The sequence below is a fragment of the Balaenoptera borealis genome, assembly GCF_965194805.1.
Source record: "Balaenoptera borealis genome assembly, chromosome: 3".
Lineage (NCBI taxonomy): Eukaryota > Metazoa > Chordata > Mammalia > Artiodactyla > Balaenopteridae > Balaenoptera > Balaenoptera borealis.
In genome coordinates, this window is record NC_138866.1 from 65,724,040 (window position 1) to 65,746,406 (window position 22,367).

At 34.5% G+C, this 22,367-nt stretch overlaps 1 protein-coding gene and 1 long non-coding RNA gene across 6 annotated transcripts in view; one reads left to right on the forward strand and one right to left on the reverse strand.

Annotated features, from left to right (window-relative positions):
• Positions 1 to 22,367, forward strand: part of LOC309625139 — a 479,966-nt gene that overhangs the window by 274,051 nt on the left and 183,548 nt on the right. The window lies entirely within an intron of this gene.
• The window catches only part of ARHGAP5 (Rho GTPase activating protein 5), a 77,855-nt gene continuing 72,155 nt past the window's right edge, over positions 16,668 to 22,367 (reverse strand). For 3 of the 5 annotated variants that reach the window (XM_082384061.1, XM_082384062.1, XM_082384060.1), the window contains exon 7: positions 16,668 to 20,113. In XM_082384061.1, the coding sequence (XP_082240187.1) occupies positions 19,786 to 20,113 (328 nt within the window). In that variant the 3' untranslated portion in view covers positions 16,668 to 19,785. The remainder of the gene's footprint in view (positions 20,114 to 22,367) is intronic. The other 2 variants (XM_082384063.1, XR_014242302.1) reach the window with 2 other exon arrangements.

Below are 22,367 nucleotides of genomic sequence, written 5' to 3' on the forward strand. Positions count from 1 at the left end.
TCCAATCTGGTGAGGGACTGAATAGAACAAAAAGCAGAAGAAGAGAGGATTTATCCCTTTCCTGCCTGCCTGTTTGCACTGAGACATTGGTCTTCTCCTGATCTTGGACTGGCATTAACACCACTGACTCCCCTGGTTCTTAGGCTTTCAGACTCAGACTAGAATTACACCACCCACTTTCCTGGATCTCCAATTGCAGACAACAGACTGTGGAACTTCTTAGCCCCCATGATCATGTCAGCCAATTCCTCACAATAAATCTCTTCTCTCTCCTCTCTCTCTCTCTCTTTCTTTCTCCAAATTTGTATACGGTTATATATGTAGAGGTAAATAAATAAATAGATCATATTGGTCGTTCTCTGGAGAATGTTAACTAATACAGATATTAAAACATATGTAAAGTTCTAGAAGCTTGAAGTCCAAGATCAAGGTGCTGTTCTCAGGGTTGGTTTCTGGTGGGGCCTTTCTTCTTGGCTTGTACATAGCTGCCTTCTCTCTGTGTCCTCACAAGGCTTTTCTTCTATGTATGTGTAGAGAGAGCGAGTTCTGTTCTCTCTTCCACTTCTTATAAGAACACCACTGGATTAAGACCTCACCCTTATGACCTCATTTAACCTTAATTACTTCTATAAAGGCCCTATCTCCAAATATAACCACATTGAGGGTTAGGGTTTCAACATATGGATATTGGTGGGACACATTAAGTCCATAACAATAGGCAAGACTAGATAGAACAGGAAAGAGATAATATTCAAAGACATAATGATTGAGAACATTTAGAACTGATGTTCAATAAATTTTAAAAATCCAAGCAGTATAAATGAAAAGAAATAAACACTTAGACATATCATATTGAAACTACAGAATACCAAAGACAAAAATAATCTTAGGGGCAGACAGAGAACACAGATAATCTACAAAGGAACCTCTACTGGACTGACAGCAGATTTGTCACCAGCTTCAATGAAAGTAAAAAGATAATGGAATAATAATATCTTCAAAATCAACTGTGAACTTAGAAATGCATAGCTAGTAAAACTATTTTTTAATAATAAGTGCAAAATAAAGATATTTTTCTGACACTAAAACTTAGAATCCTCACTAAAAGAAGTCATACAGAATATATTCCAGAAAGAATGAAAATAAATCCAGAAACAAGATCTGAGTTAAAAGGAGGAATTGTGAGCAAAGAAAATAGTAAATATGTGATTAAATAAAAACAAATATTTACTATGATAAATAATAATAATAGGAATTAATTTATATGGTTATAAATTTTTTTAAAATACTGGAAAATAATAACATATAGGTGGGTGGGGGTGGTCAGAGTTAAAAAGCCCCTGTAATGATCAAGAAAAAGATAATGTATTGACTTATTGACTAACTTTAAAATTTAAGAAAGCAAACTAAGGGACTTCCCTGGTGGTCCAGTGGGTGAGACTCCATGCTCCCAATGCAGGGGGCCCGGGTTCGATCCCTGGTCAGTGAACTAGATCCTGCATGCATGCCACAACTAAGAAGCCTGCATGCCATAAGTAAAGATCCCCCATGCCACAACGAAGATCCTGTGTGCCGCAACTAAGGCCCAGCACAGCCTAAATAAATAAATATTTTAAAAAAAGAAAGCATATTAAAATTTTAAGAGTAAAGCTGAAAGAATAGACACAGAGTGTAAAATTTTCCAATTAGTAGAGGATAAGAAATAAACAAAAATACTCAGTCAAAGCCAAAAGAAGGCAAGAAACAAATAGAAACACAGGAGGGAGAGAAAGTGGAACAGATGGAAAGCACAAAATAAGATGACAAAAATAAATTCGAGTAAATAAATGATTACAAAAAGTATATAGAACTTTCCAACTGAAATACAAAACTGTTGCCCTAAGTTAAAAAGAAGTCCATACCTGGGACTTCCCTGGTGGTGCAGTGGTTAAGAATCCACCTGCCAAGGCAGGGGACACAGGTTTGAGCCCCGGTCCGGGAAGATCCCACATGCTGCAGAGAAACTAAGCCTGTGTGCCACAACTACTGATCCCATGTGCTACAACTACTGAAGCCTGTGCACCTAGAGCCCGTGCTCCGCAACAAGAGAAGCCACAACAATGAGAAGCCCGTGCACCACAACAAAGAGTAGCCCCTGCTCGCTGCAGCTAGAGATGAAAGCCCGCACGCAGCAACAAAGACCCAATGCAGCCAAAAAACAAATATAATTAATTAATTAATTAATTTTAAAAAATCAATCATCCTTGCTAAAAAGTGTGGTAGAAATAAAGGCTGAAAGCAAAGCCAAGCATGTTAATTAATTTGTTAAAAAAAAAAGAGAAGTCCATCCCCATGCCATTTACAGGAGAAATATTTAAAGTTTGAGATGAAGTTTCAACACAATGATTGAAAGTAAAGGATCAAAAAAAGACATACTCAGTAAATGCTAACACAAAGAAAGCAGCAGAGCTGTATTAATAATGAACAAAATAGATGTTAAGGCAAAAAGCATAAACAGGGATAAAAGAGACATTATACAATGATATTATTCACCAAAAAAGTTTAATAATCATGAATATTTATGAACATAAAAAAGAACCTCACATTATCTAAAACAAGAATTGACAGAACGTAAGGAAAAACTGGCAAATTCTACATCATATGAAAGATTTTAACACACTTATCTTAGTAATTGAGAGCAATAGACAAAAAAAAATCAGTAAAAATATTAAGGATCGAAAGCATAACAATTTACTAAGCTTAGTGTAATTTAGGGCAGGTATAGAACACGAATTGTACCCAAGAATTAGAGACTTCACATTTTCTTTCCAAGTGCCTATGGAAAGAAAACTGATCACGTACTCTCCATAAAATAGATCTCAACTAATTTCAAAGTGTTTTTAGAAAGACTATGATTTCTAGGATTCTACCATGTGTGAGCTGCACCAGCTGGAATCCCAATTTTGAACTGCCCCAGCTGAAGTTCTTTTCATCAACCTTTTCTCTTAGTTAAAAAATCAGAGGACAATTTGTTGACTTTGATTATGATGAAATAAAATTCATATTTTATGGCAAGACAAGAAAAATTTTAGAAAGACTATGATCTCTAAAAAATTCAATTAAATTAGAAATCATACAAAAACATAACTACAAATCTTCTGTATATAAAATATTAAAAATGCTTCTAACAACACACAGAAATTAGGAAATATTTCAAAAGAAACAATGATAAAAACTCTATACTATATCAAAATTTGTAGAATATAGCTAATGTACTACATATAGGAAAACCTATAGCTTTAAATGTACATTAAAGGAATGAAAAAACTCCAAAACAAATGATCTAGGTAACCAACCTGAGAAATTATAAAAACAACACAATAAACCCAGAAGAAAATTATAAAGATAAAAGCAGAATTTAATGAAATAAAAACAAAGACCCTATTTTTGAAAGAACCAATAAAGCAAAAAGTTGTTTTTTTGGAAAAAATACTTAATAAAATTAACAAACTTTGGCAAGACTAATCAATACAAAAAGAGAAGAGGTACAAATAAGCAATGTTTAAAATGTCGAGGAAGGGATATTACAGATACAGCAGGAGTTAAAAGGGTAATAAACATGAACAACTAGTGTCAATAAATTTGAAAGTTTAGATGAATGAGACAAATTCGTAGAAAAATATTATCAATCATATCAGATTGATGTGGTTATGGAATGGTGCAAATTGAAAATTCACTAAAAAATTTCAGGCTCACACCAAAGAGAGGTGATCTTTTAGATGATCCTCCCAAGATTGTTTGGATTCCTCCTGACCAGAAAAGGAAGGATTGTCTGAACTCTCATATTTCATGCTAAGCCTCTGATGGTATAGTGAAAGACATATTAAATATTACTTGGGGGTGGGAGTGGGAATGGGGTGGGAAAGGCCTAAACATCAGTACCCTATCAACAGTGGAAGACAATGCAAGGTATGAAATTATGTTAGAGTTCTTATTGAAACCATTGTTAATTTTCTTTCTTTTTTTAAAAAATATCTTTTTAGAATTCTGACCTTATTTTTATTTATTTATTTATTTTTATTTTTATTTTTATTTGTTTATTTTTTTGGCTGCACCACGCAGCTTGCAGGATCTTAGTTTGCCCATCAGGGATCAAACCTGTGCCCACAGCAGTGAAAGCATGCTGGACCACCAGGGAATTCCCTAATTTTCTTTATATTATTATGTCCAATCTCAGAAATTCAAGTTTCAGGTGATACAGCACTGACTTTGGAGTTGAGTTTTTTCCAACTTGATCAAAACTGGAGCAAAGTCAGCTTTTCAGGCTTACCTGCCACTTCCTGGTGCAGTAAGAACTCATAGCACTATGGACTTCTTCAAAGGACCGACTGTCAAAGGACGGCCACTTCTTCCCAATCAACAAATCAAATGACTAAGAAGCAGATGAGACTGTGCAGAACATGGGCTTTGAAGTCAGAACAACCAGGGCTCAAATCCACCATAAAGCTTGCATGGTCTTGAGAAAATTACATTTAAAATATCTGCATCTCAGTTTCCTCAGCTGCAGAATAAAAATATTGTTCATAGAATTACTAAGCCCAGTACAGAAAGTGTTGTATAGAAAGCGTTTATTGTAGAGCCTCTAGGTGCTCTATTATGTAGTTCCTGTCCCTGTTCCTACTCAGTGTTAGGGATAACATGTTTCTAAGTGGGTATAACTCATACACGATGAAAATGCTTCTCCTAGAATCTGGCTTAGGAAGTTCTAAACATCACATACTTAATAATCCTATTGTGTGGACCAAAAAATTCCATTTCAAGAAATTTTGCATTTTGGGTTATCATAATTTCCAAGGGGCTGGTTAGCATTTTTTTTGTCTGTTATATTATAAAAGAGAATGTCCTGTTTTTGAAATGGCTGTAGAAGAAGACATAAGGGCATCAGTGAAGTGGCTGACTGCCCACCCCAAGATGCTGTGCAGTTGGTGTCCTATTCCTGTGTATGTATTTACGGAAAGAAAGTTTTGTGGACTGGCCTGCTTTATACCTTAAAAGATATATTTCCCAATGTAAAATGTATTTTCCATCCAAACAGCCAACTTCCAATAAGTGTTCATATTTGACAAATTAATCTTTTTTTGTTTTGTTTTTTAATTTTATTTTATTGCAACGGGTCTTAGTTGCGGCATGCGAACTCTTAGTTGGCCATGCATGTGGGATCTAGTTCCCTGACCAGTGATCGAACCTGGACCCCCTGCACTGGGAATGTGGAATCTTAACCACTGCGCCACCAGGGAAGTCCCGAAAAATTAATCTTTGAGTACATATTATTATCAAGTTATATTTAGAGTCTAGAATTTCTAGGCCTACAACTCTCAACATTGGTGTTTCGTTTTTGTTTTTGTTTTAACTTTGGGACCTAGCCTATTACTGGGCTGTGAAATTACCTGCTCAGGAGGACTGCAGCTATGATTAGTTGGTTATGATCAATACTAAAAAAATAGAGAAAATATTTGAAAGCATTATATATGGTAAGGGCAAGTTCTGTTTGGGAAACTTTCATATCTGTGTTGCATGTGTGAGTGTGTATGTGTGCACATACACACAGTGGGTCATGATGTCAAAAATATTTCTTACTCTGGGTCTTGGTCAAAATGAGAATTGAAAACTGCTGCTCCATGTAACCTGGCTGAAAGGTTTGTTGCCCAGTATATGGGGCAGGGGCAGGAGTAGGGGGGAAGATTCCCTCTTATTGTTCTAAAACCTGAGAGCCCACAACATACCTCACACACATACCAAGCAGTTCCCAGTGTTCAAGTTTGTTTTGTAAGTCAGTTTTTGGGGACTCAGAATGCATTCTGTAAGAGAAAGACATCAAACTGGCCCACAAAATTCTCTTTAACCTATAATGCACTGTAGCCACAGTACTAAAAAACCCAAGAATTGTGTGTAAGAATATTCCACAGGGAAGATGCAATCATTTTCAATTTATGAAGTGAGATACTCACTTACATGGAGTAGAAGACTCCTAACTTGGTTTCCCCTAACCTCGTGATGACTTTAGGCAAAGTCATGTCTCTGGACTCAGCTTCCTCAATGGTGAAATGTTGAGGTTCTTTAAGGTTTCTTCTTCCTTTGTCATATGATGGTCCAGTATCTCCCTTAGTGTCCCACCTTCCTCCCTACAACAGAGTGTGGACACTTGGTGTCCACAGTCAAATATTCCTTTCTCCACCAGAGCCCAGGAATGTGCCAGAAGCTGTGTTTCAAAAGATGTAGGAATTTCCACTCTAGATGGCATGGCCTTGCTCCAGAACCCCAAGGGTCTGCACTGTAATTGTCCCTTTAGGACTTTCAACAAACTCTACATTTCCCCTATTGTCACCTCCAAGACCAGAGGGTCTACTGGATAGTATAGTATATTTGCTTATACCAAAGCTTGTACCTTCTGCTGGGCTCTTTTGTATTCTGGACCACCCTGAAATCTGGCAGCTTTCCCTGTCACTTGGTACATGGGACAGCAGAATTCCTAGGTATATAACAATGGTTCTAAATCAGGGATAATTTTGCTCCCCAGGGAACATTTGCTAAGTCTGGAGCTATTTTTTATTTTCATGACTGGAGTAGGGTGAGTGCTATTGGCATCAACTTGGGTAGAGGCCAGGGATACTGCTAAACATCCTGCAATGCACAACATAGCTCCCTACATAAAGAATTAATTGGTCCAAAGTGCTAATAGTGCCAAGGTTGAAAAACCCTGCTGTAGAATGTATTGCACTCAGAGCCAGAAGAGGCCTCCCAGGTGCTGTACTTCCCTATTTGTAGAAGGGGATGCAAGATGCAGCAAATTTCTCTTACCTTGGAGGGAATATACTGGCATGTGCCTGACCGCTGGACCCCTAAAAATTCTACTGAAGTGACAGCTCGCTGATCTTTAAAGGGCTTATCTCCCTCTTCCGGAGTGCACTGTCTCATCAAGGACTCCACCTGCATAATCAGCGTGACATCAGTGTAATGGGTCATGGGATGCCCAGACACTTTCATCTCTTCACAATGTATTATAACAGATGTTAAGAGAATTGACAGAGTTCTGAGGTAAAACTGTAAATCAATATCATCTGCTCCTCATGAAAGCAAACTGTTTCTGATTCTCTTTCCTAATTGGAATATATTCTTATACTTGCCAAATCAGTGGCCACATGACATGTATATTATTAATATACTCTATCAATGATATCATGCCTAACATTACATCTGTTATGTAATGTTACATAACACCCTTTGGTTGAATTTATGATAGTCTACAGTCATTCTCCAGGATCCATCTGGTTTCTTCAGAGGACAGACTAGTGAATTTCTAACAAAGGGGTGGTGATGATGCTTTGGGTCTCTAGGTATCAAATGTCAACTCAGACCCTGTGTCTAATATTCTTTGAAATGCAAGGTTCTCCTCTTTCCCCAGTGTACAATCACCTGAGTAAAGGGCCTCAGTCGTTTTGGGAAAAGACAGGAAATCTTATAATATATACTAGCTGAGATGTTGTAGGATCTTTCCTCCTGGAGACCTGTTCGCCTTTTTAGTCAGTTGGTTCTGGTTGTGAATACAGGTCAGGGAACTAAGCAAGGGATTTCAACTTTTTTTGGACTGGCTGCCTTTGGCCACTTGTTTCTCCATACTTGGTTAAAAAAATGATTTTAGATATTAAACAGCATCCTCATTAAATGTCCATCTCTTTTGCCCCTGGAAATGAAATGTTCTATTAGCCTTCTCCACAATTCCCTGGTCAAGCCTCTGAGACTACCCCTCCAACCTTGCAGGTCATTGTAATTATGGCCTTGTGACTTCTTGCAGTTTAGTGTGCCACCTGCTTTGGGATGCCATCATTCCTGTTGCTATTAATTAGCTCAGTTCTGTAACTACCTTTCCTACCATCATCTCCAGCCTGTAGATGAGAGGAGCCACCACTACACTCTTTAGTGATACTTGGTGCTCCTCTCACAAGAACATTCCTGATGGTCTTGATGGATGCAAAGTCACAGGATCTTGGTGAATGCAGAAATATTTAGATCCTAGTATCTGTCCAACCCCACCAGTACTTGGTCATTGGCTATAGGTACCCAGAGATAGTATGTCTTGAATTTAAATGCTGCAGTGGATTCTGAAAGTGCTGCAGCTTAGGACTGTCAGCTGAGTGCAATCCTAGAGGCAATTCTTGAAAGATTTGAGCAGTGCACTTCCATGGCTACCATATGCACATTGTTTTGAACTGAGAAACAGGCACTAGGGCAACACAAGTTGATGAGATGGGGATCATGATGACTTGCTTGTGCAACTTAATTGGGTCCTCCAGCCCCGCTAAAGCCCAATCACAGATGTACCACTTCCATCTTATGATAGATTGCTGCTGGGTCCATCTGACCTCAGGATGACTTGATGGATTCGACAGAACCTACCTCATCTTAAATAGTTCTGGCCACATGGTCACTTAATAGTCCATGATCATGCTTTCTGTCTTTTCCATGGCCCATAAGCATGCCAGGAGCTTTCTGAAAAGTATGCAGTTCTCTGCTGCAGATGGCATGGATTGCTTCAAAATCCTAAGAAACTCTGTTGTGATTCTTCTGTTGGGGAATGATACCATAAATGCCACATGTTGTCTTTTCCCATCACATACCTAAAAATATAGGTAACTCTGCTTATTTGTCTTTTCAAAGATATGAGTTACGATTAACATATACACACTACTATATATAAAATAGTTAACCAACAAGGACCTACTGTATAGTGAAGGGAACTATACTCAGTATTTTGTAATAACCTATAAGAGAAAAGAATCTGAAAAAGAATATATATATTATATATATATATATATCTGAATCACTTTGCTGTATACCTGAAACTAACACAACATTGTAAATCAACTATACTTCAATAAAATAAAATTGAAAAAAATTTCACATTGGGGAAAGATTAAAAAACAAAAAGCAAACAAAGATATGAGTTGTAGCTTTACTCTGTGTGTCTGTTTTCTACTTTATTACTTTTTACTCTTTTCCCCTACTGATAATTTAGGTTTCCTAATACATGCACTGAAAGCTATAAATCCTGTTTATAATATACGCATTCAAAGCCATAAATCTCCCTCTAAGCATGGCCCTAAGCAACCTCCCACAATTAACATCCCACAAGATTTGTTATTTTCATTATCTTTTAGTTCAAAATATTTGTTTCATTTCAATTTCTTTCTCACCCATGAACTTTTTAGAAGTATATGCTTAATTTCCAAACATTTGGAGATTTTCTTATCTTGTTGTTAATGATTTTTACCTTAATTCTAATGTAACTGGAGAACAAACTCTGTGTGATTTTAATCCTTTGAAATTTATTGAGATTTCCTTTGTGGTTCAGCATATATTCAATTTTGTAACAATTTCATGTAAATATCTACAGTTATTAGGTGCTGTGTCTAATATAGGTCCATTATGTCATGTTTGCTTACCATGTTCAAATCTTTGATACCTTCAGTTATTTTTTTATTTGCTTGTTCCATCAGTTATGAAAGAGAGGTGCTAATCTCCTACTTGGATTGTAAACTTTTCTCTCTCTCCTTGTATTTCTTTTTTGCTTTATTTATTTTAATGCTATGTTATTAGGTGCTTCCAAATTTAGAATTGCTATCTCTTCTTGCTGAATAAACCCTTCATCATTATCAAATGTTCTAGTAATGCTTTTTGCCTTATATTTTACTGTCTGATAATAGCGTGGCAATACCAGCTATTAGTATTTGCATATTTTTATAAAATGCATTTTTATCTTTTGACACAATCATATTTTTCTTATTCCATAAATGCAAATTAGTCACTGATTTTTGAAAGTTGAACCAACTCTTATTTCTTCCTCTTAATATCTTGCTAAATACAAATACTTGAGATTTTTGCATTTATATTCATGAGATTGCCCCATAATTATGTCCTTGTTGAATTTAATTATCAAGATTATATTGGCCTCATAAAATCAGTTAAAGTATTTCCTCCTTTTCAGTTCTGCTAAAGACTTTATATAAGATTTGTGTTGTTTCTCCCTTATTTGGTGAAATTCACCAGCAAAGCCATGTAGGCCTATGTGTCATGAACTTTGAAGTTACAGATTCATTTTAATAGATATCAGTTGTTTATAATCTTTTTCCTTTTAATATTTCTGATCCTTATGACTTTTGGTGGGGCCCTTGTAAATGCTTGCGATTTTGTCATTTTTTTAATCCAGTCTGATTCTCGTATCATTTAGAACAATTTTTTTAATTCAATGTACTTATTAATATATTTGGGTCTAAAGGTACCACAATACATGTGTTCTATTTGCCTCTTTATTCTTTCTTCTTTTTCTCCCTTCTTTTTATTAAGCATTTTTTATTATTCCATTTTTCCCCTTCTATTGACTTTGATGTTATACTCTTACTATTATTGTTAACATTAGATTTACCAAGGTATTTTTCATTGCTTTTCATTCTTTTCACTCTTTCCTACATATCAGCATTCCATTGGAGATTCCTTAAAGGCTAAATTTTTTTGTTACTGAATTTTAGGTAAAGATAATTTCACTGTTGTTTGGCTTCTAGTAGTTTGATTAAGACAGCAGATTTTAGTCTAAGCAGTACTCTTTCAAAGGTGATTCTTTTTCTCTGGTTGCTTTTATAATTTTTTGTCCAGCTTTCAGCAGCTTTATTATGATATGCTTAAGTGTGGATTTCTTTTTCTTTCTTGCATGGGATTAATTCACAAACCTTGAATCAGTTGCTTGCTCTCAGATAGCTGTGCAAAGATCTCAGCCAATATCCATTCATATAATGCTTCTACCTCTTTCTCTTTCTGCTCTTTCTGGGAAGTTCATTAAATTTATCACAAAACTCTCTTCTCTGTATTTTCATTCTTTCAGTTCTCGTTTTATTCTATTTTCTTCTGACCAGTCTTTCACGAATTCCATCGACAGCTGTGTCTAATCTGCTATAAGCCCATCCTTTGAGTTCTTAAATTCAATTAATATATTTTTTGGTTCTCTAACTTCCATTCGGTACTTTTCTGTACTTTCCCAGTTATCTGTTGCAATCTCCATCTTGACTTTTATCTCCTTGGGCTCAGTTAGCATATTTAAAATTTTGTGTTTCTGTTACTTTTAATTCATGTTGCCTTATCTCCACACATGCCTTATTTTGTAATGGACACCAAATTTGCAAGACTGTTTGTGAAATACTTTGAGGTCTTGAACTCCAACTTCTGCCCACCTATGCCTACAGGAGGCCATCAGAAGTATTGCTCAGTTGCTCAGCTATCTCCTACAGAATTCTCAAAAAAACCCAAGGGGGAAGTGATTCCAAACACAAGTGTATCTATCTAGGCATCTTTTCTTTCCAGACTCCTGGCTGCAAATCTTCACTGTCTTGTTAGTTATTTTTGATGGCCTTCAAATTGATTTTTTTGAAATAATTTTGTCCATTTTTTTCTAAGTGTCCTAAGTTGAAGAGTTGGTCCAAATGACCTTACCTGGCATTATTATAAATGGAAATCCGTTCTTGTTACTGAAGCCATTTATATTCTAACTATATAGGAACCTGACTTTTTGTAAGAAAAAAGGTGGCTTGATAAGGGTGAAGATATGTGGGAACTGTGGTAAAACAAAATGAAACAAACTTGTATAACTTTTTTTTTTCCTTTAAATTCCACTTGAGTGTTATGTTCACATAAAATGCTTTTCTTTCTTTTGTGGAGGGTGGCAAAATAGCTCTTACATGCAAAATCTACGCTGCAGTAAAGTCATTTCGATGACAACATTGTTTGAATCAAAAGTAATGTCAAGCTGCTTTATACACTTTCAGTACTATCAGAAGTTAAAACAAGAAGTGAATCCTTCATTTCCAAATTTGCACTGGATGTACTTTCCAAACTATAATTCCAGCAGGATTTTTCGGACCTTGATGTAATTGCAAGGAAAATTTCTATATCTAAAAATATATTTGTGCAATTGTGGAATTTCCAAACTTCAATTGGAAATGATTTGCGATGCAATGACATTAATTTTTGTCAGTAGAAATATTGTGGACATTTGTTTTCTCTTAAGTATCTATATAATATTTTTGATTTTGGCCTCTTGGCCTACAAAAGCTTAAAATATTTACCATCTGGCCCTTTATAAAGTTTGCTGGTCCACACCCTAATACTTCAAACTGGCAGGTTTTCCCTCATTATGAATTATTACTTAAGTGAAATGAGATGCCCTTTCCTCAATGCATCCTTCATTTTGTTCTCCTCAGAGCTCCTCTCACAAATATATTTATATAGTTTCTAGGCTATATAAAATCTGTAATGTGCAATTTCATCTGATTCTGTGAGACTTTCTCACTTTGAAGAAACAGATTTTCTTTCATTTATAAATTCTGATATACACTAGAACTGATTCCAAGGCCCTTCCCACAGTCACTGCATTAACGCTGACTCAAGCATGACTACTCTGGTCATATTCAAACAATGTTTGGAAAAGCCTTCTTACACACACACACATACGGTTTCCTTCCCTTGTGAGTCCAGCAGCCACTGGATTCCACTGCTTCTGTGATATTTCCTAGAGGAGCTACCACAGTCAGCACACTCATAAAATTTCTGTCTAGTACAGGTTCTCTGACATGTATTTTAAAGATTTCTTTACGAAGGCTCTCTCTTATCAGGTACAAATATAATTTTTCATTACAGGGAGTTTTCTGACATTTACTGAGATTTACTCCAGCACTTAGTGCTTTCTCACTCAGTACACATATATGATTTCACTCTGTGAATTTTCTGTTACACTTGGAGTTGTGACTTGGAAGTGAAGGAAATGCACAATCACTGCATTCACAAAGTATACCCCCACTTTGAACTTTGATGTGCAATTGTGCTAGTATCTATTGCTGTGTAAATTACCCCCAAACTCAAAAACCACCTATGGCTACAGGAGGCCATCAGAAGTACTGCTCAGCTGCTCAGCTACCTCCTACAGAATTCTCAAAAAAACCCACTTATTACATTTCTGAGGTACAGGAATCTGCAAGGGATTCAGCTCTGCCTGTCAGAAATTTTCCGCTTAGCTTTTTTAGCCTTTCTAAGCTACAACATTTAATTAATATCTTGACAGAAAGACTGGCTATTCTTTCAAACCTCCAATTTTGTAACTCTAGCCCTATGCAATCATTAAAAGCATAGCTGGTTTCTTTTCCCCTTAACATGGCCCTCTGCCTGGGCCAAATCCAGATCCCAGGGCTATGCCCTGATACTGCAAAGGAAATCAGGGAGATTTAAAAAAAAAAGGTTTTTGATCTTCCACTAACCTCTGAATAGTTTTCCCCTCTGTGAGACTGAAGTCTATTTTAGAGTCAGTCATTTCCATATCACACTGATGCCTTTAAAAATATGGCCTTCGAAAATTATCTTGCTTTTATATGTTGTTAGATGGTGTAGTTTTACCTGCTGTGACCTACTACATCCCATTGAAAATAGAACCTCTACATCGTTTGTAAGGCAAATATTAAAGTGGTATAAAAATGAAAATGATGACTTTGGAAAATTCAGGATGTATAAAGTTAGAACACAAAAAAACATTCTACAGTGCAAATTACTTTTTCCTTCAATTCCTTGCCCTATTCCCTTTATTATCATTTTCCTATTTCTTTGATAGAACCCTTTTATTCACAAAAAGGGGAAGAAGGAATTGTAAATACTTGAATTTTCTAGGAAATAACATTAAAATTTCCTTACCAACAAGCCCAGATCTCTGCCATTAAAAAGCTTAGTTTTGATTAGATTATTACAATGGATGATTATAAAATTGCTCAGTAACTATCAAGCCTACATGATATAGTTACGAGTTTAAATTTGAATGCCAAGGCTTTTTCTATGTAATTAACCCTTACCATATGAAATTTTTCTTCTGGAAACTCCATTTTGTCTTCCCTAGATGGAATACAAAAGCACATGACTGGGAATAAATCTCTTACACTTGCACTTCAGAGATTTGTATAGTTGGCTAGCTTCTGGATAGCCTGATTCTTAAAAAGCTCCCACAGGTGATTCTGATGTATGGAAACCATTGCTATAAACAGAAAAACACTTAAAAGCCAGCACATTCTTAAAACTTGAGAAAGGTTATTTTTACCTGAAGGAACTTGTTTGAACTTAAGTATGAATCCATTAGGATTTGCCATTATAAGCTCTCATTACTTACAACTAAAAAAAGATGACCCCCTTTGGTAAAAAGGCAGCATGAACAGTGGGCAACTGTCATCATCCTTCATAAAATTTTACTTTGACCTACATTACTTTGTGTTACTCTATCATACATTATTCCACATGGATAAAACTTGGAAGATCCTAATTCTACTAACCATCTGAGGCAGGGATCAATCAACTCGGCTCTGTGGACCAAATCCAGCCTGCTGCCTCTTTTTTTATAAACACAGTTTTATTAGAATGCAGTCGTGTTAATTTATTTCTATATTGTTCTGGTTATTTTTGCACCACAGCAGAGTTGAGTAGTGCCAGAGACTGCATGACCTACAAAGTCTAAGACATCTACTGTCCGTCCTTTCACCAAAAAGTTTGCTCACCATGATCATAATTATCTAAGTGGATTTTAAAGTAACTTACAAGTCATTTTGCAATAAAGAATTGGATAGGGACTTGCCTGGTGACGCAGTGATTAAGAATCCGCCTGCCAATGCAGGGGACACGTTTCGAGCCCTGGTCCGGGAAGATACCACATGCCGTGGAGCAACTAAGCCTACAAAGACATTTATTTGGATAAAATGAAATATCAAGAATCTAGAGATAAGGGAAACTAAGAGCTCCAAATTTGAAACTGATAAGATAGTTTTAAAACTGGTAAGGACCTAAAAAATACTAAATAGTTAGGACAGAACATTCAGTTCTAGGTCATAAGAAAATGATCTGGGGGGGTGGTTTATATATATATATAAATAATATATACATTATTGATACTATGTATAAAATAGATAACAGAAAAAAAAGAAAATGATCTGGTGAGTACAGATACATAACTAAAACTAATTTTGATGAATTAGTAAAGCAATTATTAAATATATCAATTGCTAATCCAACATCACTTGTGCTGGAATAAGATTTAACACAAAATAGAAATTTGAAAAAATAGGTTTTAACACTAAGGGAATCTTAACTAAGTATCAGATAAACTATTAGAACAAGAAAGCCATTATTAAATAGTTCATAATAAATTTATGAATAAATTTTATGAGGTAAATAAAGCTGAACAAAAAACTATACTGTGGGAATAAACAAGTATTAGGTCGTTTCTAAAATACAAATTCCTTGACAACTACTTACAGCAGAAGTGTGTATTGTATACTGCAGGTCTTGGCACTCTTCTAATGATGAGTAAAAAATAACTAAACCAGAACTGCCAGCACTGCATTAATTTCAAGGTTTATAATTTTATACATTAAACTTAGTTATAACTGAAATCCTACCTTTGACTCCCATTGATTAGCTTTTCAAAATCATTCCTACTGCCTGCAAAATTTCTACAGAAGACTAATATTGAACACATAAGACAAACGATGTGAGAACTGTGGATCCTTCCCACCCAGCGCCACCCCCCCAACACACCCCAAGAGTTAAAACTAATATTGTAAGGGAAAAAAATGGACTCATGCTTATAGGATGATGATGAGGACCAACTGAATAGTGGATATTCCCAAAGTTCCTTAGTTAGTAGATTGTTAACTGCTTTAAAAAGATCATGGTACTTGGATCACATCTAATGACTGGGTATTGGATATGAGATGTCATTAATGCTTGTACAGTCTTCTCAACTACACACAGACCCTACCATAAGAAATCAATATTGAAGAGTAGTTCCTTCCCTTATTAAATCTTAGAAAATTTTATTTTCAGACATTTGATAAATTGAAAACGCTAAGAACTTTAACAATTCAGACACAATAAAAAATTTTAAGTGTCCCATAAAGTTCTGAAACAAATCAGAAATTGTTCAGCCTAAGAATTAAGGTACTTAATTAAAAGGATTAAACTCAAGATAAACACATACAATGATTCAGGTCAAACCGACCTCACCAGATCCATAGAATTTGACGATATATACCTATAGAAGTTTGACTTAATATTCATAAACCATGAAGAAAATAAAAATATTATGTTCTTCAATGTTAGCACCTCTGTTATAAACTAGAATAGGTTTCAAAATATTTCCAGTGGCTCAAAATATGTCTAGCCACAGCTTGAAATTCCAGGTAACATTTGAGTCTTAGAAATCTGTGCAATCTTGTTTTCCTAAACATTTTTAAATTAATTTTCATCTGTATGTATACATCCAGAATAAATTTTAGATCTCCTCTCATGGTACAGTAAAAGCTCAATAATACACTTCCCTAATAAAACTTTCATCATAATTTTAAAAACATTTTCCTATTTTATGAAAAAATATTAGTTGATTTTTACCAATGAAATGGTAAAATTAGAGGCAACTATAACTTAAAATTACACAGCTTCTTAATGTTTTATTCATAGCATTCTTTATACAGAAGAAGCTTCACTGATATTTAATTTACTGCAGCATCCTGTTGGTGAAGCACAAAATTACATTAATTATAAACGAAGAAACAAAGCACTTTTGACTTTTTAAAATTATATATATATTTATATCCAGTTGACAAATAGCATCACAATTATTACTGTATAAAAAACTAAAAACCACATGGAAGCTAAGGCCTAAGTTCTTATTCCAATTGTTCCTTTTTGTTCCTATCTAAGAGATATTAGAAATTAAATTGCAGTACCTCAAAAAAAAGAAGTCTACATTATTTACATACAGTATGGAAAATAAAAGCTGCTTTTTGGCTAAGTTAGATTGCTGCTACCTACATTATTTACATTGTAAATGTTGGGGAAAATAAGCGCTACTAACAAATACCATTTCAAATGAAAATATATTGTGCCTGGAATTTTGTTCTAAAATTAATTGTATATCCTAATAAGTGTTTGTTGAATAGAATTTGACTTCCCATAAATCTACTGAAAATTTGAGAATTCCACTAAGCTTCTTTATATTGCTAATCTAGATACTGTTAAGTACAATACTGTAATAACTACAAGCACTGAAGCTTAAATGAAACGATGGCAACATGTGTGTAGATGGAATTTTATTTAAAACTGTAAAATATAATGCCTTAATGTTTATGCATAATTACGAGACTACCTAATATTCTTTTCATCCTTTAATAAGTTTCATATATGATAGTTCCCTAAACAGTGAAACCTTCCAGTAACTTACCAGAAAAGAGTTTAATCATATTATTTTGTTTTTAGCATTATTTTTCTAATATTTAAAAACATATCTAAACCCTTGGTAAAAACAAACGCAATCAATTCAGTGTAACAGACTGAGCTTTAAACCGTACTTTAATTTTCAATTAACTGTAACCTATCTGTTAAGTGAACCAAAAGTAGAATTTTAAATGACCCACTATGAAGCTTTTCAAATCAATTATAGAATGCATAGGAAAGTGGAGATAAATTTTTGGGAAGGTGTAAGGTAGTAAATGTGGAAAATGGTAAATGCTAGTTTCAATAACAAAAGTTGTACTAAATGCACATGAAAGTTAAATTAACACAGTATAAAAGAGAATAGCTTAAATAAACTGGGATTCACATATTACAATAGCAAAGTTATGACCAAATGAACTGAAGACATGAACAGTTCTGAAAATTCTCTTTTCAGCCTACTTCCAAAAGAAATAGTCAGGCTTTTTTCCTGTACATAGTTTTGAGCTTTGTCTATACCATATATAGTAGAAAAATAAATTCTTTAGCAACCTAGAAACAGTTTATAAAACTCTTAAAGTTTAATTTTCTTTGCCAGACATGCCGATGTTAAACTGACAGCTATAAATTAAAGCTATATAGACAATAGGTATAAGTAATATAGAACAAGTTAAGAATACTACATTTACCAGATTTTTCTTTTTAAAAATTACTGTACTTTCTTAATTCCTGTGTGCTTTGCAATAGGAATAATAGGGACTTTGTTTTCTTAGAAAAGATAATAACATGTAAGAGTATAACACAAATAAGATAATTTATAATATACATGTACTTCAACAGCAGCCTGGTTCATGTCAACATCTTGATTCTGAAGTTAAAATTAGAAGTACAATACCTAGGACATAACAGTTGGGAAAGACAATATTTATTTTAGGAAAAAATGGAGCAAATCAAACTCTTAGGAGCCTCAAATCTCAAAATCATCTATTTACTACAGTACACATAAGACAACCTTAAAATTGCAGTATGAAGATTACAACGTGGACCAAAGAATTTTTTCTTTACTACACAAAATATAACCTAGCAACAAAAAAACCATTTTTTCCCTTTCTGGGAAAAAAAATGGCATGTTTTGATAATGAACAAATTTTGAATAAAGCCTAACAAAATTTACCTATGCCACTTATTCTGAAAATTTTATCCATAATTTCCTGTTCTGGTTGTAACTTCACTAACGAAATGTTTAACCTCCAAAGCAGCAGTCATTTACAGCAAATCTGGTACCAACATCAAAGGAAAAAATTGGCTTAAAAAATGGTGCAAAAGCCACTTTGGATTTTAGTACAACATATCACAGAAAAGAATATGAATACAAGTTTGCAACTTTATATATACATACTTCAAAGAGGCTGTCAGTACCCAAAGTATTTTTATTGCTATATTAGCAATGGATTTTTGGATATGTTTTTAAGGGCCACATAAAAATAGATTCAAGGGACAGATTAAATTGAAGTCCTAGATTAAAATGTTTGGTTTAAAGAATTTTCTACAACAAATTTCATGTTTATGTATGAAAAGTTATATAACCTTATATGAAAATGTCATGAAGTATTTTCTACACTATACTAAATGTATTTCCCAAGAGGGAAAAAATTAAAATATCTAAAATATATTAGATTAAGATTACAAGACCATAATAGATCTTTTGAACATGCATCTGTTTACAGAATTAAAAGTATACAAGATGTTTGTTTCATCATGGACTATAAAGAAATGAGTTGGTGACAACTATCCTTTGCACAACATTATCAACTCACTTTAGCCACAAGCATGTCCTTGGTATGTGTGTACAAGAAGTATATCCATTTACCCCCATCAAATCATCCACAGGTTTACTTAGAAAATGAAGGTGCAGAAATATGTTAAGTGTATTTTTCTTTCTTTCAAACAACATCCCAAGCATGGCATAAGTAGCCTGAAATTATAAAATACTTAACTGGGCTTTTAGTTATCTATACAGACTGATAAAAGTAAATTAAGTTGCTCAAATTAGCACATCAAATAACAAAACCAGCCATAAAGCAGGCTGGAAAGCATTAAATGTTTCATATACGTGAGTTTTTAAATCATTTAATTTCTATAGAAAAATTTTATTCACAATATAATGTGACAGAAAATGCCACAGGAATGATATACTGATTGCAATAAGGTAGCATGCAACAGCAGCTTTGTATTTTATAGCTATTTTTGTTTATAAAAATTAAACCTCTCCAGTCATGCTAATCACATGGTCTTAGATTTGTAATGTAAATGAATAAGGAATACCATATAGTTCAAAGAGAAAATGTCTCATTATTTTGAATGTGAATTATCTGTAAGAAACATGAAGTATACTACTGAACCCTGAAACATGCATGTCTAGATTTGCTTTTGTCCAATTTCAGGCTGGCTGCAATCACTTCCTACTTATATAATACCAAGAGGATCCGTCTGTAACTGTGGTTGTATCAGTTGAGGTTGCAATGGTGGTGGTAACTGAAGCGGTACCATTGGTTCCACCAACTGTCCTGGGTTTGAAGGTGGTGGAGGAGCCACAGTGTTCACAGTCTCCACAATTTCTCCATTGTAAAAGAAAAACTGACACTGTTGAATGAATGTTTCAACAACAGATTGATGGATCTTGGTGGTAGACAGAAACTCTCGATTTTCAAAATCAGGTCTCATCAAAGTTGGCCAAAAACAGATGGATAAGTTGTCTGCTGTCATTAGGTTGACTTTATTATGCTGACTGACCCTGAAATTATGATAGGAAAAAAACAATTAGAAACCAGTCAAAACTCATTGCAATTAAAGAATCTGAGAGTTGGATATTATTTCAGATGATTTGGTTTTACCTTTTTTAAAAATCTTAACTTCAAATTTAAAACATTTTCCTGCTTGTGCATTCCATGTTCAACTACATTCTAATAACAGAAAAGAGCAGTAAAATCCATTCCTTATGAGAACCAAAGATGGTTTTTACTTTGGAAAAATTATCATATACTCCAACCGGGAGACTTTTCAACTTTCAAAAAACTCAAGTTTCTAGTATTCCAAAAAACAATCTTTTTAATCATTAACTACCTTGTACATTGTTACAAATTTAATTTCAATGACAACAGTTCACAGAGCACATTCTACCTTAAAATTCTTTTGATCTGACAATAAATAATTTACAAATGACCATATGTTAACTATTTTGCATCCAGTCTTTTAAATATGTGAGCAAGCACTACTACCATTGTCTGTAATTAGCAAGAAACATAAGAAGCAAATCTTGAATTTTAACTCAAAATTATTAAATTGGGAGGAAATTTTAGGTATTTTATCCAATCCTCTCATTCACACATGAAGAAACAGCCCAATATGCAAGGTAGCAGGAAAATTTTTTATTTAAATTTGTATATCAAAAAATTTAAAATCTAAACGAAAGGACCCACACCCCCAAACACAGGAGTTGCTCATCTGAGGTAAAATAAGTGCCCTAAAAACATGTGTTCTGTGGTAAAAGTTATTACTATTTGTTAAGAGACTAAATTAGAATATTCAGAATAAAGTCAACCTCTGTTAAAATATAGTGTATAGAGGGGCCCAGTCAGGTGTGTCTATGTGGTAGTCAAGTATAGGTTCTGAAAATACCTATAGATTTGAAAGACATGAATATGGGCATCAAGTCTAATTGTTGAGTCAAAAAATACAAAGGAAAGGTAGTAAATCAGTTAGATGAGGGTGGTCAGGGAAGCCTTCCTTGAAGAGGTAATGTTTGAGTTGAGCCAGGGGTGATGGGTGTTAGTAAAACAGTAGGAAGAAAGAGTAATTTAGTCAAAACAGTGGTTCTCAAATACTACAAAGCTATAGTAATCAAAACAGCGTGGTACTGGCACAAAATCAGACATATGGATCACTGGAACAAAATAGAGAGCCCAGAAACAAACCCACACACCTATGGTCAATTAATCTTTGACAAAGGAGGCAAGAATATACAATGGAGAAAAGACAGTCTCTTCAGCAAATGATGTTGGAAAAGCTGGACAGCAGTATGTAAATCAATAAAGTTAGAACACTCTCTCACATCATATACAAAAATGAATTCAAAATGGCTTAAAAATTTAAATATAAAACATGACACCATAAAACTCCTAAAGGACATAGGCGAGACATTCTCTGACATAAATCGTAGCAATGTTTTCTCAGGTCAGTCTCCCAAGACAACAGAAATAAAAGCAAAAATAAACTGGGACCAAATCAAACTTATAAGCTTTTGCACAGCAAAGGAAACCATAAACAAAATGAAAAGACAACCTACAGAGAGAAAATATTTGCAAACAATGTGACTGACAAGGGGTTACTTTCCAAATACACAGACAGCTCAGTATCAAAAAACAAACAAACAACCTAATCAAAAAATGGGCAGAAGACCTAAATAGACATTTCTCCAAAGAAGACATATAGATGGCCAACAGGCACATGAAAAGATGTTCAACATCACTAATTATTAGAGAAATGCAAATCAAACCTATAACGAGATACCATCACAGACTGCTCAGAATGGCCATCATCAAAAAGTCTACAAATAATAAACGCTGCAGAGGCTGTGGAGAAAAGGGAATCCTCCTACACTGTTGTTGGGAATGTAAATTGGTGTAGCCACTATGGAGAACAGTATGGAGGTTTCTTAAAAAGCTAAAAATAGAGTTGCCATATGATCCAGCAATCCCACTCCTGGGCATATATCCAGAAAAGACAAAAACTCTAATTTTAAATGATATATGCACCCCAATGTTCATGGCAGCACTACTTACAATAGCTAAGACATGGAAGATATGGTGTGTGTGTGTGTGTGTGTGTATATATATGTATATATATATATGCACAATGGTATATTGCTCAGCCACAAAAAAGAATGAAATAACGCCATTTGCAGCTACATGGATGGACCTAGAGATTATAATACTAAGCAAAGTAAGGCAGAATGAGAAAGATAAATACCATATGATATCACTTATATG